The sequence below is a fragment of the Malania oleifera genome, chromosome 9, assembly GCF_029873635.1.
Source record: "Malania oleifera isolate guangnan ecotype guangnan chromosome 9, ASM2987363v1, whole genome shotgun sequence".
In the NCBI taxonomy this organism is placed as follows: domain Eukaryota; kingdom Viridiplantae; phylum Streptophyta; class Magnoliopsida; order Santalales; family Ximeniaceae; genus Malania; species Malania oleifera.
The window spans coordinates 21,528,443-21,543,125 of NC_080425.1; the positions used below are offsets into that span (position 1 = coordinate 21,528,443).

The 14,683-nt window shown below is 38.4% G+C and overlaps 1 protein-coding gene across 1 annotated transcript in view; it reads right to left on the reverse strand.

The window, feature by feature from the left end:
* The window catches only part of LOC131163384 (transcription initiation factor TFIID subunit 1-like), a 105,596-nt gene that overhangs the window by 50,978 nt on the left and 39,935 nt on the right, over positions 1-14,683 (reverse strand). The window contains exon 7 of the mRNA XM_058119979.1: positions 12,895-13,004. Coding sequence (XP_057975962.1) covers positions 12,895-13,004 — 110 coding nt within the window. The remainder of the gene's footprint in view (positions 1-12,894; positions 13,005-14,683) is intronic.

The following is a 14,683-nucleotide window of genomic DNA, read 5'->3' on the forward strand; positions in this document are numbered from 1 at the left end:
TGCTCAGCCTGTGTGTGCTGCCTTATTCCGCGTACTTGTTATGCTATTCATCCCTGATACTAGTGCATAGTGATTATAGTGCACAGGAGGTGGTTCTGATGGCCTTTATAGAGAGATATTTGTCTGATACTCTTAACATACAGATCACAGCCATCAAATTGGAAGGATCCTCCAACTACATCTGGTCTCAGGCAGAGCGTGAGTATATTAACGCAAAAGGGAAGTCCAAGCATTTGTTGCATTCTCCTCCATCTCCATACTCCAAAGATTATGAAAATTGGACGAAAGAAAATGGCATATTCCTTGTGTCGTTGTAGAATGGCATGGAGCTACAAATAGCTGCGAACATGGTCTTTCGTTTAATAGCCAAGGCCTTATGGGATGATCTTCACTTCTCACAAGATAAAAATCAAACACGTGATTTAAACTTACATAAGAAGATTTGCAAATATGACCAAGAAGGTAGGTCCATAAGTGAGTATTATAGCACTTTGAATGGTATGTGGGAGGAATTCATCATCTATCAACTAGTTAGTTAGTTCTGATATTGAGATGATTAAGAAGCAAAGGACAAAGTTTTGGCTGCCAAGTTTTTGCCTGGGTTGAGTCTTAAGCTTCAACCCATCCATGATCAAATTCTTGCCAGTGAATCCATACCATCCGTAAACGAAGCAAACACTTGAATCCAATGGATCACCAAAGATGGTTCTCAGTCTGATTCAAGCTTTTTTTATGATAGTTCATCCACGGTCAGCATTGCCTATGTGCCTCCAACCATGCTAAGTTGGAAGCATTGGAGGAGGCAAGGAAACCATATTGTTTATTGCTGATGGATCACCATGGGAAACCAACTTGGGCCAATAAGTCTCTTGTTGAGGGTAATCCGACCATTGAAACTTGAAGCTTCAAGTGCACCTGGCCACGCCAACTAGGAGTTAGGTACATCATCTACCATGTCTTGAGAGGAGTTCAACAATCATCTCCACATGGTTCAACAACTCCAAACTCAGTCTTCTATATCTAATGCTACTATGGCCATTCAAGTGCACCTTTTGCCTCTTCATCCCTTCAACCTAGATTATTTATTCTATTGCACATATATTCATGATTTATTTCAGTCCTTGAAACCCACTACTTTACACTCTAAGACTACCCTTCACAGCTATATTGGGTGTGGCAATATTCTTCCGTTTCCTTCCAAGCTGCTTTTTTCTGAGCTATATGTGCCTAAATTTCCCTTGAACCTGTTATTAGTTATTCAATTAACTAAATCTCATAATTTTTTTGTGATCTTCTTTCCTTTTCATTGTGTTATTTAAATAAGAAGAGGATTTGTGGAGAGTTTGAAGACAGCTTGTACTATTTTGATCATGGTGGTGGTAGATCCAGTTCTCATTCCTCAATTTCTATTTATGGTGTTTCTCTTTATCAAAGACATGCTGGGTTATCCATCCTGTCAAACACTACATGTCTTTCCTAAGTTCGTTTGTTGAGTGTACTGTGTCTAGAAAGCATGTTAGGACATATTTTAATAGTAAATCATTGTTTTGGATTCTCATAGTAAATCATTGTTTTTTCTTATCCATCCACAGATATTTCAGGTCCATGTAGAGTCAAGAACTTGATCGATCATCAATATTTTGGGTTCAATTATTTTTCGTGTGCGCCTCAGATCTATTTGTTATTCTTATAATAAAAGAAGAATTCATTAATAGACTAAGAATATACAGCTAGGAGAATAAGACATCTTAACAAAGTCTAGAAAATCCAAATAAAAAACACGAAGGAACAACCTAAAGACTAATGAAAAGGGAAAAAAACCAGCTCAAACTAACACTCCAACTCCAACACAAAACGCCAATCCTGCTGAATATCAGAAAAGCTCACCCCCCCCCCCCCCCCTTCAAAATTCCCTTGTCCCACACACCAAAGAGAAGCCAAATAATGTATCTTTTCCCAAACCAGCAACGGAGATGACTTCTTCCCTAGAAAAATGCACACGTTACGCTCCATCCACAAACCCCTAAAAGACTGCAAAAAAAACACATTTCCAAAACACTGCCCTTTCCTTTTTCCTGTCAAATCCAGTAAAAGACACTGCCAAAAAATCCTCCACTGTTTTAGAACTCACCCAACATTCACCTAAAATACCAAATAATTTATCCATAGTCACAATGATTGAACAAATGTGATAATGATTCTGAGCAATTAAAGAAGAGGTTACATAAGTCTGGAGATACAGCCTTCAAAGGTCTCCTAACCAGCAGCAAGTTATTGGTATTAATTCTATCAAGTGCAACTGTGCAACCAACCAGATAAAAGCCTTAATTTTAAAGGGAACTTCGGCCTTCCAAATGGACCTATAAAGGGGAAAAGATAAATTAGATCTATTCAAAAAATCACAAAAATATTTGCACGAATAAACCCCCAAAATATCCAGAGACCAAGACCGCCTATACTCTAAAGAAAAACAATAGTTTTTCAACAAGACTAGCAAAGAGGATAGCTCTAGCATCTGTCTATCAATTAATGATCTAAGGAAGTGGAAATCCCAAGAAGGTGAAGGACAACCTGAATCAACAGCAAAAGAAGAAATGGACTCATCTTGCCCTGAGCTTAGGCAAAAAAAGCATGGAAAAGAGGAGGACAAAACTACATTTGCTAACCAAGGATCTTTCCAAAAATGGATACTACTACCCCTTCCCAACAGTAATTTAATATGGGGAATGAAGAGGGGGTAACTTTGAGAGATAGCTTTCCACAGACTCTCTAAAAAACGTCTAAATCTCAAATTAGTATCCCACCCATTCTCTTCTAATCCATACTTGCTTTTAACAACCAAATGCCACAGAGTTTTCTTGGATAGGAGTACTTTTCGGTTTTTTTTGTTTTTTAGTCTGATTTTTTATTTTTTATTTTTTATTTTCATCTTTATTATTACTTTTTGTTTTGTTTCTGTTTTTTTATTTTTTTTCACATGGACCTCTTGTCCCCTAAGGTTGTAACTTCTCTTTCTCAAACTAATATACGTTCTTTTATTATCAAAAAAAAACAAAACAACAACCAAATACCAAAAGAAGAAAATCTCTAGCGGAAACCACTAAAGCCATTACGACAAAACAGCTGTCTTTTTAGACATCAGAATAGATTTCCAATACCCAGACCACCCTCTAGTTTAGACCTACCCACCACTCCTCAACTTACCAACTAATCCCTAATACCCCCTACCCCCAACCACAAGAAATCCCTTATTATCTTCTTCATCTTATTAGCAACCCCCACCAGAATCTTGAAAATTGAAAGAAACTATAAAGGGATAATAGAAAGACAGGCCTAGATTAAAGTGATTCCACCACCAAGACAAAAAAAAAAAAGTGCCTTTCCACCCATCCAGTCTCTTAGAAACCCTTTCCACAATAGGATCCCAAAAGCTAGCAAATCTAGGTCACCTGACAAAGGAACCTCAATATAGGACAGCGGCCAATCCAAAACACTACACCCCACCTCCACAGGTAGCTTCCTAACACTCTCAACAAAAATATTGATAGTTGCGAACAGCTTTTCTCATGTTAATCTTAAGACTAAAAACCTTCTTGAAATGGTGAAGGAGACCCAAAATATTCTTAAAGATGATCTATGATCCTACAAAAAAAATATAGTATCATCGACAAACTAAAGGTGCGAAACCTTGACCCCCTCTCTCCCCACTTCCAAGCCTTTCACTAAACCTCCATTTACTACCCTATCCACCATTCTACTCAAAGAATCAGCCACTAAAACAAACAAAAACAGGGAAAGAGGGTCCCCTTGCCTAATCCCTCTCATAGCCTTAAACCAAGATTTAGACTCGCCATTCACTAAGACTGAGTAGATCACACTATGCAAACAACCTTTACTCACATGTCACTATCTCTCGCCAAACCCCTTCTTCACAAAGATCTTATTGTCTTATCCACAAACTTCCGATTCACTCTATTATGAGCATTCTCAGAATCCAACTTAAAGATGATACCCTTCTTCTTCCTTCTCCAAATATCCTCCACAACCTCATTAGCAACCAAAATGGCATCCACAATTTGCCTACCCCCCAAAAATCCACTTTGAGCCTTAGAAATCGTCCTATCAAGCACCGTACTAAGCCTATTAGCTAACACTATAGTTATGATTTTATAAAATTTGGAAACTAAGCTAATAGATATAAAGTCTGAAATCTTAATAGATTTATTCTTCTTCAACACTAGAGTAGTAAAGTTATGCAAGTGGAATTGATACTCTTTCTTAAAATCCCATTCATGTAAACAAAACATCCTTAACCACCTTTCAACAATCTTGGAAGAAGGCTATATTAAAATCGTCAAGTCCTGGAGCTCTATCCCTCTCCATCCCAAAAACCATGGCCCTCACTTCTTCTTCCTCAAAAGGTCTTTCCAACCAAACCACCTCCTCACCAAATAAAGGGTCCCACTCTAATCATTCAACCATAGGTCCACTATCATCCTCCTCAAAATACAAATTAAAATAGAACTTGGTGATTTTAGCAACAATTTGACTCTAATTGGATATTATTACCCCCCCCCCCCCCCCCTTCTCTCCCTATCCACTTCCAACTCCCTGATCAAATTCTTCCTCATTTTCCCTATAGTTATCCTATGAAAAATCTAGAATTACAATCACCATATCTGATCCATTTAAACTTTGTATTTTTCCTAGAACTTCTCATTTCTTTGAAAATCACCTCTTCTAATTCATTCTTCAATTCTCATCTCTTCCTCCCCCAATAGAATATTAACTTCTTCCTTCATATCTAACTCAACCAACTCTCCTAAGATACTAACCTTTCCAAACCTCAAGTCTCTAAACACCTTCTATACCAATCTTTCAACTTCTCCTTTAACCTTTTAGTTTTTTCATGAATCTAAAGCCCTCCCAAACCCTCTTCACATCCTCATTCCAAGAATTCCTGACTAAGGGCTGAAAGGAATTGTGATCCAAACACATATTTTCAAACCTAAACAAAGTACGTCTCCGAGCTACCTTCCTTGATTCCAAAAATATGGGAAAGTATTCAGACATGGGCCTAGGTAAAATAAATTGAGAGGAGATAACGGAACTCGTCCTCCCACTTCATTAAATATATATATAAAAAAGGAGCCTATCAGGCCTACTCGCCACCACTCTAGCCCCACCAACAGACCACGTAAAATAAACATTATTAAGAGGAATGTCTCTCAAACCACACTCCCTACTAAAGGAGTCAAAACTCAACATAGTAGCAGTAACTCTATCACCTCCTTTCTTCTCTAGGGGAAAGTTCTCCGCATTAGGATCACCTCCCACAATCCAATTAGGAGCAGAAAACCCATACACATAACCAAGTTCATCCCAAAATAAGCTCCTAAGGGTTGGTCTAGAAGGACCATACACCAACAAAACCCACCAATGACCTTGGCCTCTCACATCTACTAAAACAAAAAGGGAGAGAAAACCTACTAGACTATCCACTTTAACAATTGAGCGAGTATCCCACATCACCAAAATACTAGCCACTGACCCTTGAGAAGGTACGAAGGCCTAGTCCTTATTGCGCCCTTCATATTCCCTCTAGCAACCCTCCCCATAAACATTCTCAAGTTTGATCTAAATCAAAACCATATCGGGGGACTATTATAAGGATATCTTTTATTAACCCCCTCTTTCTAAAATCTATCAACCCTCTAACATTCCAACTGACAATTTTCATAATTTCACTCATTTTCCTCCCTTTCCAACTCCCTTCCCTCCCCTAATAGTTAATAGAAGAAACCATACTCTTAAGTTCTTTCTGCACCTTTTGTTTCCTCACTCATACGTTCTGGGACTCATTGGCAATTTCATCTCGATCACTACTAGACTAACTAATTTCAAACACAGGTCCTCAAGGAGTTTATTTGGATTTGGAATGTCTCTCTCACTACTCCCTAGGCCAATAGCAGAAGAGCTATCCCCAAAAGAACACTCCCAGTGGCATAAAGTGGTCGAAGAAATAATTGATTGAACAACAAAGGGAAGAATAACTTTTGAAAATTTGGACGAGTTTAGACCAACCACAAAAAAAAACTGCCACTTCATCAATACCCACACCCCTTTTACCAAATGAGTACCAACAAAGTCCACCACATCAGAATTAGGCTCAGGGACTAGGGAAGGGACAAAGACCCCTATTTATCAATTCTTTCATCTAGTTTAAATTGTGTTTAATATCATTAGTACCCCCTTGCACAATTTTAGAAAACAATAGAATACACTCTTCCCCATATAGTTGTGTTTTGCGAAGGTTCATCTCTCTACCCTAAAGCTTCCAGTCCCTCTCCTTTGGAGCTTTCCTCTGTAAGTTAAGCCAAGGCTTCCTCTTCATACAAGGCTAAATCAGCTCTCAATTGATCCACCAACAATTCCTTCTCAGAATCATAAAACCTACTCAAGTCATCTTTCATATCAGATACCTCCCCTCCCCCTCCCCCCACTTTCAGGAATCTCTGGCTCTGTTTCTGATGTCCCGTCGGCTTAATCAAAAGATAGTTGTGAATCGATGCCAAGCAATGCATTTCTCAAATTCTCCTACATTGCCTTCGAATCTTCCAAGTACTATGTCCTTAAGACCTCTCCCTTCAATTTTCCTTGAGAGCTTTGTTTGCCCTCCCTTTCTAGCCACCCCCCCCCCCCAAACTCCAATCCATTGAGCTTACTCATCTAACCACTAGGAAGGATACCAGCATCATTAAGTTCATTAGGTCTCATTTTCTTACAAATTGAAGTTCTCAAATCTCCTCCTTAATAGGATTTGATACCACGTTAATTTTACCCTCCTCAGCCCATCTACAAACTGCCCTTCTCAGCCCATTATTTAAATGCCCAAGTTTGCTGTCCCCACTACCATCGATAGGGAAGAAGTTTCTCCCTAATTGCTCATTAATTCTTCTTCCCTTTATCCGGTGCTCTTAAACAAGAATGATCAACTATTCAAGAGCCTCTGAAGAACATTCTGTTTCACTATGTTCTGCTCCTGATGAAAAATATTCATGGAGCCACAACTGCACATCTCATAATGTGGTATCCATCAAAGTCAATAGTCAGCTTCATAAAGGCTTTTTAAAAACTTGTGCCATCCTTCACTCTGATTCCCTTCTGGGACACAGAATGCTTGCCTTCGACCTCTAGGAGATCGCTTCTCAATACAGATAAGCCTACCCCTCTCGTTACTCTTCAGTTCTATATGAATCCTGCCTCCCTCTCTATGTAAAAGAGAATCCCCCGTTTGCACATTCAATGACCCTAATGGTCCCAAAGAAACCACCCCAAGGATCTCAAGATCCATAAGAACTCCTTTTTCAGCAAGATATAATAGAAGAATCTCCCTGAAAATTCAGACAACCTGAAAGCTTAACTGTCCAAGCAATTAGCATTGAAAATTTTCCTCTCAATATTTGCAATACCATGTCCATCTATCTCCTCCCCTTCCCCCATACCCATGTACGACTAGGCAACCAGAAAAGTGCGTACCAATAGGCAAGAGAGCACGAACAACCAGCAAGTGACCAAAGCAGCACAGACAGCAAGTAAACAAAAACAGCCAGGCAAGATGTACAAGAACCTCCCAAAGTTATGGTAGGAGGCTCGCCAAGCCCTGCTGATGACTATCATGAAAGTCAACTTTGGTGGGGATGCAGTACCATCTCTGACAAACACTATCAAAGACGATGACTCTGTTGGGAATGAACCAAAGTCTGTCGCTGATGGGGACACCAGCAAAGAATCAATGCAGAGGAATCTAGTTCAAAGCAGTCTCAGTCAAGTGAGAGTCGCTGAGATGGGAACACTGAAGTAGCAAGGAGCAAAGGCCACTGCACGTGTGATTCTAACAGCTAAGGAGATCTTGCCACAATGATACGCAATTGACAGAAGGGATGGATCAGTTGCTTGTTAAAACTAGGATTCAGCAGTAGAGTATCTCTAGGAGGGATGGATCAGTTGCATGTTCATAACTCTTCATGAATGTCTTCAGGATCTTAAATTTCAATTTCAATTAAAATTTTGAGGCTCCAGAAGTACAGAAATTCAATAGCTTCTTATGTTGATGTCAATTTTGATTTCTACTTTATGAAATGATGGGAAAATGCAGTAAGCATGGAATTCTTACTTGGAACTTTATAAACTACTAATAGATATAATAATGCACGATTTAGAGATAAAAAGTTATAATGATATCAAAAATATTTAGTATATATAAATGAAATTTAGTACATTAGTACCTTTGTACAAAAACAAAGGCGATATTCAAAACTGTAATAACTATCATGGAATTAAGATTATGAGTCATACGATAAAATTATGGGAAAGGGTAATTGAACATAGAATAAGACTAGAAACAAAGATTTCAGAAAATGAATTTGATTTTATGCCTGGGAGATCAACAACAGAAGCTATTTATGTTTTAAGAAGTTTAATGGAGAAGTTTAGGAAAAAGTAGAGGGACTTGCATATGGTCTTTATTGACCTAAAGAAAGCATAAGATAGAGTGCTTAGGGTAGTTCTTTGGTGGATCTTAGAAAAGAAGGGGGTTTGCAGTAGATATATTGACCTCATTAAGGATATGTATGATAGAGTAGTGACTAGCGTTAGGACTGTAGGAGGGGAATCTACATAATTTCCAATCACAATAGGTGTACATTAAGGTTCTACTTTTGATCCTTATCTTTTTACTTTAGTAATTGATGAACTTACTATAAATATCCAAAATTGAGATCCCTTGGTTTATGTTGTTTGCAGATGATCTCATGTTCATTGATGATAATAGGAGCAGAGTGAAATCTAAGCTAAAACTTTGAAGAGCCACATTAGAGTCTAAAGGGTTTAGGATAAGTAGGAATAAGACAGAATATATGAAATGTAATTTCAGAATTAAAAGGAGTAGCAACGGAGAGAAAATTAAACTTGATAATCAAGAGAATAACACCACTAATAGATTTAGATATCTTGGATCAATTATGCAAGATAAAGGGGAAATTAAAGAAGATGTAGTACATAGAATTAAAACAGGTTGGGTAAAATGGAGGAGTGCATCAAGCGTGTTGTGTGATCATAGGATACCCTTAAATTAAAAGGAAAGTTTTATAAGATGGCTAGAATGTTAGGTATGCATAAAAGTCAATCCAGATGATCTTATGGCTCATGTCATGTTGTTGAGAGATACACTAAGGTGTGTAGTCTGGATTATTCTAACACATTCTCCAGTCTCCAAACTTGCCTCCATTTGTTCATCTCTTTAGCCACCACGTGTCATTGCTCTCTGCATCAGTTAAATGTGAAGAATTTCTTCTTACATTGTGACATTTAGGAGGCCTTAGCAACCACCTAGGTTTGCTGCTCAAAGGGAGTCAATATTAGTCTATCAACTTAAGAAATCCTTGTCTGGCCTGAAGCAATATCCTAAAGCATAGTTTGATTGATTCAGTGATGTAGTACCTGAGTTTGGTATTCATCGGTGCACAGCATATAACTCTCCATTTCATTAGGGTTCTATTCATTGTGTATATGGATGATACTGTGATTACTGGAGAGAGCACCTGAAACATTTTATATAAACTAAATTTCAAACCAAGGATTTAGGGCCATTGAAAAACTTCTTGGGTATATAAGTATATAAATCTCGTATTGGACTGTTTTATCACAACGGAAATATGTTCCAAACCTTTTAGATAAGATTGGGTTCTTGGGATACAAACTTGTCAATGCACCCATGAACCCTAACATGATAGTACTAGATGTGAGTGATTTGTGGGCTCAGAAGACATTGGAGACTTGTCGCAATGTTGAACTATCTCAGTCACTCAACCCAGTATATCTTTTACAACAAGTGTTGTGAGGTTCCTTTATTCTCCAAGAACAAGTCACTAGGATGCAACCATTTGTATCTCGAGATATGTCAAAGAAGCACCAAGGAGAGGTATCTTATATTAGGGTTTGGTCATACTTATGTTCAAGGAGGGCTAAATCACCTTCTGATAGAAGATCCACAACCGAGTATTGTGTTTTTGTTCGCCGTAACATGATATTCTGGAAGAGTAAGAAACAAACTGTGGTGGCTCGATTAAACATAGAGTTAGAATACATGCATTGGCCCATAATATATATAAATTTATTTGACTAAAGAATAGTTAGAAGAACTTGATTTTCCACATTGTCGACCTACGGAGTTGATATATTATGATACTTGTACCATTCATATTGCCGCCAACTAACTCTTCCATGAGTGAACAAAACATATTGAAGTTGATTATTGATTTGTATAAATAAAAATTTGGCAGAAGCTCATTAGAACAACTTATGTGAAGTCACTCTAAATTCCAACTTCTTCATTTATTTACTAAAGTCTTTGGAGGCGCTCAAACTAATTCCATTTGCAACAAGCTAGGGGCATATGACATCTAGCCTCTACAATTACATCGTGTCATTATTGTGTGCCGCTTTTGTGTTAGTAAGCGTGAGTTAGAAAGCTAATATTATCATTGTTATGAACTTGGCATAAACTATGAATAGAGAGAGAGACCTATTATTGTGATTACATCTTCCAATTACCAACATTTCAACAAATTTATCCTACCACATCTACATACAGGCATATAAGATGAAAAAAATTCTTATCTAGATTGCATCTTGCACGATATTTTTCAATGGCTCCTCACGAAACTCCCCCTTCTCTCTCATGGATTGAGCTATGGCTTCAACAAAAGTAGACGATTGAAAATCATGCAATTCAGATCGAAGGAAAGACCTTCGACCTTAGATTGGACAAAGTGTGGATACCCCTTATTTGTTCGTGTTGGAGAACAATATTTCTCATAATAGGTGGGCACGACTTCCCAAATAGGCTGAGATCTGGTTTTTTGATGGCTTATCAATCTTCAATTAAATGAAAAGGGGATATCGAAGGATTTGTTCAAGGAACATAAAGTATTGGTTGCCATTTAGGTGGACAAAGGTGGGGAAATTTCATAAGTCAGGATAAGGATGGAAAGGTAAGAACTTCTTTGTGCTTATCCCTAGCGGTGCTAAAATAATAGGTGCACAGCGAAGCTATACAAATACTTTTGGTGAGATGGACACTAAATTTGGAGGCAAAGGTGAAGCAAGCCTTTTGGCTCCTAGATCGTGGAGTCAGGCAATGATGGAAGGGAAGATTACCGAAGGTGAAGGCGATAAAAGTCATGTCCAAGCATGGATTTAAGGCGTGGAGTATGGAAAGACAAAATATGTCTTCTGTGTAGGGGGTGAGTTCAACCTGAAGGAACCTAGAGCTTCATCACCAGAAGGAGCTTGGAAGCTAGCTGAGGCGACTGAAGGTTGGGCTTGGGAAAGATGAGGCAAAGAATATTGGACCCAAAAGTTTTGTCTTCGTCTTGGACCTAGGTCGTGTGATTGAAAAAAGAGCAATTTCTTTTTAAACTAAGTTGGGGCCAACTTATTAAGCAAGTCCATAGTCTAAATAAAACCAATGAGGCCATTCTTTGGAAACAAAGGAGGCTTCTTCTGGGTTGGGTCATTCTTAGATGGATCACTCCTTTAAACAAGCCCACTATTCGAATATATGGATAGGGCCGAAGAGGCTGGTGTAAATGCTCAAGGAACTGTTCAGATCTCAAATAGCGCCCAAGAGGATCCTTCTAATGGAGTTTCTAACGACCAAGGAAGTTATGGATTAAAAAGAGAGCACTTAAGTTGTTATGAAAGGATCTTCTTAGCTGAACCAACATCTACCAATAGTTGGAGGTCAAATTAAGGAAGATTAGAAGTTTCATGCATTTCAATCACAAAATTCTCCCATGAATTGGTGTAGGCAGACAAGGGACTTAACAGGTATGTTATCTTCTTGGTACAAACCCTACCTTGCAATGCTCAGTTTCTAAGCAAATTCTTCATGGCGAAGAGGCTTTGACATCTTCATTAGAAAGAAGCAACAGTAACAAAGGTGATGGTGTTTTGGGTACGATATATGATGCCTCGGACCTTAAGGCAAAGGGATCTAAGGGATCGGGGATCCAGGTTTATACTCGTCGAAAGATTGTGTTGAAGGGTGCAGGTATGAAAAAATTGTTTGATGAAGAAAGAAAGCACTCTGATGAGGTAAGAAAGCACTCTAATGAGGTAGTGCCAAAGATTTTCAAGAGGAATTTAGAAGGACAGTTAGTTATTCTGGAAGACATAAATGCTAAAAGAAAGCCAAGCATGTGATGGAGTTAGCAAAGGAAAGGAGGTAATGAAATGGGGGATTTATCAAATAATGAAAGCGATGGTCTTAGTGAGTTTGATTGTGAGGGTAGCTTACTATCGGATGATCTGATTCAAGTGATATTTTTACGGGACTTATCACATGTACGTCCATCCCCTTTGGAAGGATTGGAGGGGGTCCTTATATTTGAAAATAACAATTTGGTTAATGAGCGGCAATGCAAGGACTACTACCAACACCAATGGAGCTGCTTTCAAGGACAAATATTGTAGTTCAAAATCTCATGATAAATAGGATTTAAAGTTTTGCGATCTTGGGGGAAATGAAATGCATTTTGATGGGTGTAAAAATAGAGCTAAAAAGAGTTAAGGGTTGTCAGCTAACTTGAAGAGTTCGGTGAATTATGAAGGAAAAGGATTGAAGAGAAGGTTCCTTGCTCAATTTCTAATTTTTATATTTTTTCATTTTATTTTTATTTTTTCCGGGTGGACTTCTTGTCCTATTTGTTGTAATTTCTCTTTCTCTATCTAATATAACTTCTTTTATTATAAATAAAAAAATGATTATCTAGCAAAGAAGAAATTTTAACAAATATAATATAATTCATCAAAAAATAATTTCAAGCAAACCTCTTGAAAATTGGCCAAGTTGCCAACCATCTTTTCCGTTTCCAAAGATTCAACTTGCAAATCCTCCTCGGGCGATTTGGTACCAATAGCAATATACTTAGCCTGCTCACCTAGAAAAGTTAAAAGAAAATAAGTCAAACATAAATAAACCAAACATCAAAAAGAAAGCTAAATAATCATGCAGTGAAAAATCACTGAATTTGTCAATGCCACAAAAAACTTAAGAGTGAATTAAATATGCTAGAGTTGGTTCATTCATATTAAATAGGACATTTGTGATTTTTACAAGACTCTTTACATTGAATATGAGACTTGGAGACCAACAGTCAATTGCAACACGTTTAGAACTCTAAATCCTTCCACAGTGCAATGGCTTGAAAGGCCCACTGATGAGGAATTTTTTTTCAAACCGTCAAGGACAGCAATGGAGACAGAGCACCTGGTCCCAATGTTTTCACTTTGGCATTTTATCAAGAAAAATGAGACCTTAAGCAGGATACAATCAGAATTTTTATAATTTCCACAAAACAGGCAGCTTGTGAGCAGCATTAACCACCACCTTTGTTGCCTGATTCCAAGAAAACAGAGGCTTGTGCCATTGAGTATTTCCACCCTATCAGCCTTGTCAGTAGTATCAACGTGATCCTACCCGAAGTTGTCAATAGGAGGCTCAACAAAGCAATCCCAGAAGTCATTGGCCAGCACCAACATGCATTTGTAGCAGGCAGGCAAATTATGGATGCAGCCCTAATTGCAAATGAAATTGTGGATCTGTACTTCAAGGAAAGGAAAACGGGGGGTGGAGAGTTGGTGGTATCCAAGCTTGATGGAATAGGCTTTTGATGATGGGAATTGGAATGTTCTCCTTCACATCGTTAAGAGAATGGGTTTTGAGAATTTTGGTGTAAATGGATCCCACAACGTTACTACCCCAACTTTTTCAGTGCTCATCAACAGCTGCCAAATCAGATTTTTTCCACTCCTCTGGAGGTTTAAGGCAAGGTCAACCCCTCTCTCCCTAATTGTTTCTTGTGGTAATGGATATTTAGTCTCTTGTCGAAAAACTTTAAGAGGAGGGCTTCTCAAAGGTTTCAGCATCAAGAAAGAATGGAAGAGAAATGGAAATCTCTGACCTTCTTTTGGCAGATGACACCCACATTTTCTACGAAGTAAAACCTCATCAATCCTCAACTTAAGGTGCATTCTCCTCAGCTTTGAAGCAGTCTCGGGTCTGGAAGTGGGTTTGGGAAAAAGCCAAACTATTCCGGTGGGGAACAACATTAACGGACTTTTTGGGCTGCAAGCTGGTGGTATTTCCTAGTACCTACCTTGATCTCCCTCTTGGGGACAAATCCAATGACAATGAAGTTTGAGACCTGCCATAGAAATATTAGCTACGAAACTTGTTGGTTGCAAAAGGAATTATCACTTCGAAGACTTACCCTCATCAAGAGCACTCTATCAAATCTCCTCGTTTGATGTCCCTCTTCCCCATCCCTTGCTTAGTTGCCAAAAGATTTGGAGGCAGTACAAAACAGATTCCTACAGGAAACATGGGGGAGGACTTCAAACCGTCTCATCAAATAGGGGACTATAACGCAAGCTACTCGAGATGAAGTATTAAGGCTAAAATCTATCTCTACCTTCAATGAAGCCTTCCTCGGGAAATGGCTCTAAAGATTCATGAAGGAGGACCAAGAGGGAAATCATTGCTTCAATGGTCTTCAGCATAATGGTTGGGTCCCTACAAATGGGAGAGGATCCTATGGTGTTTAAGTTTCGAAATTCA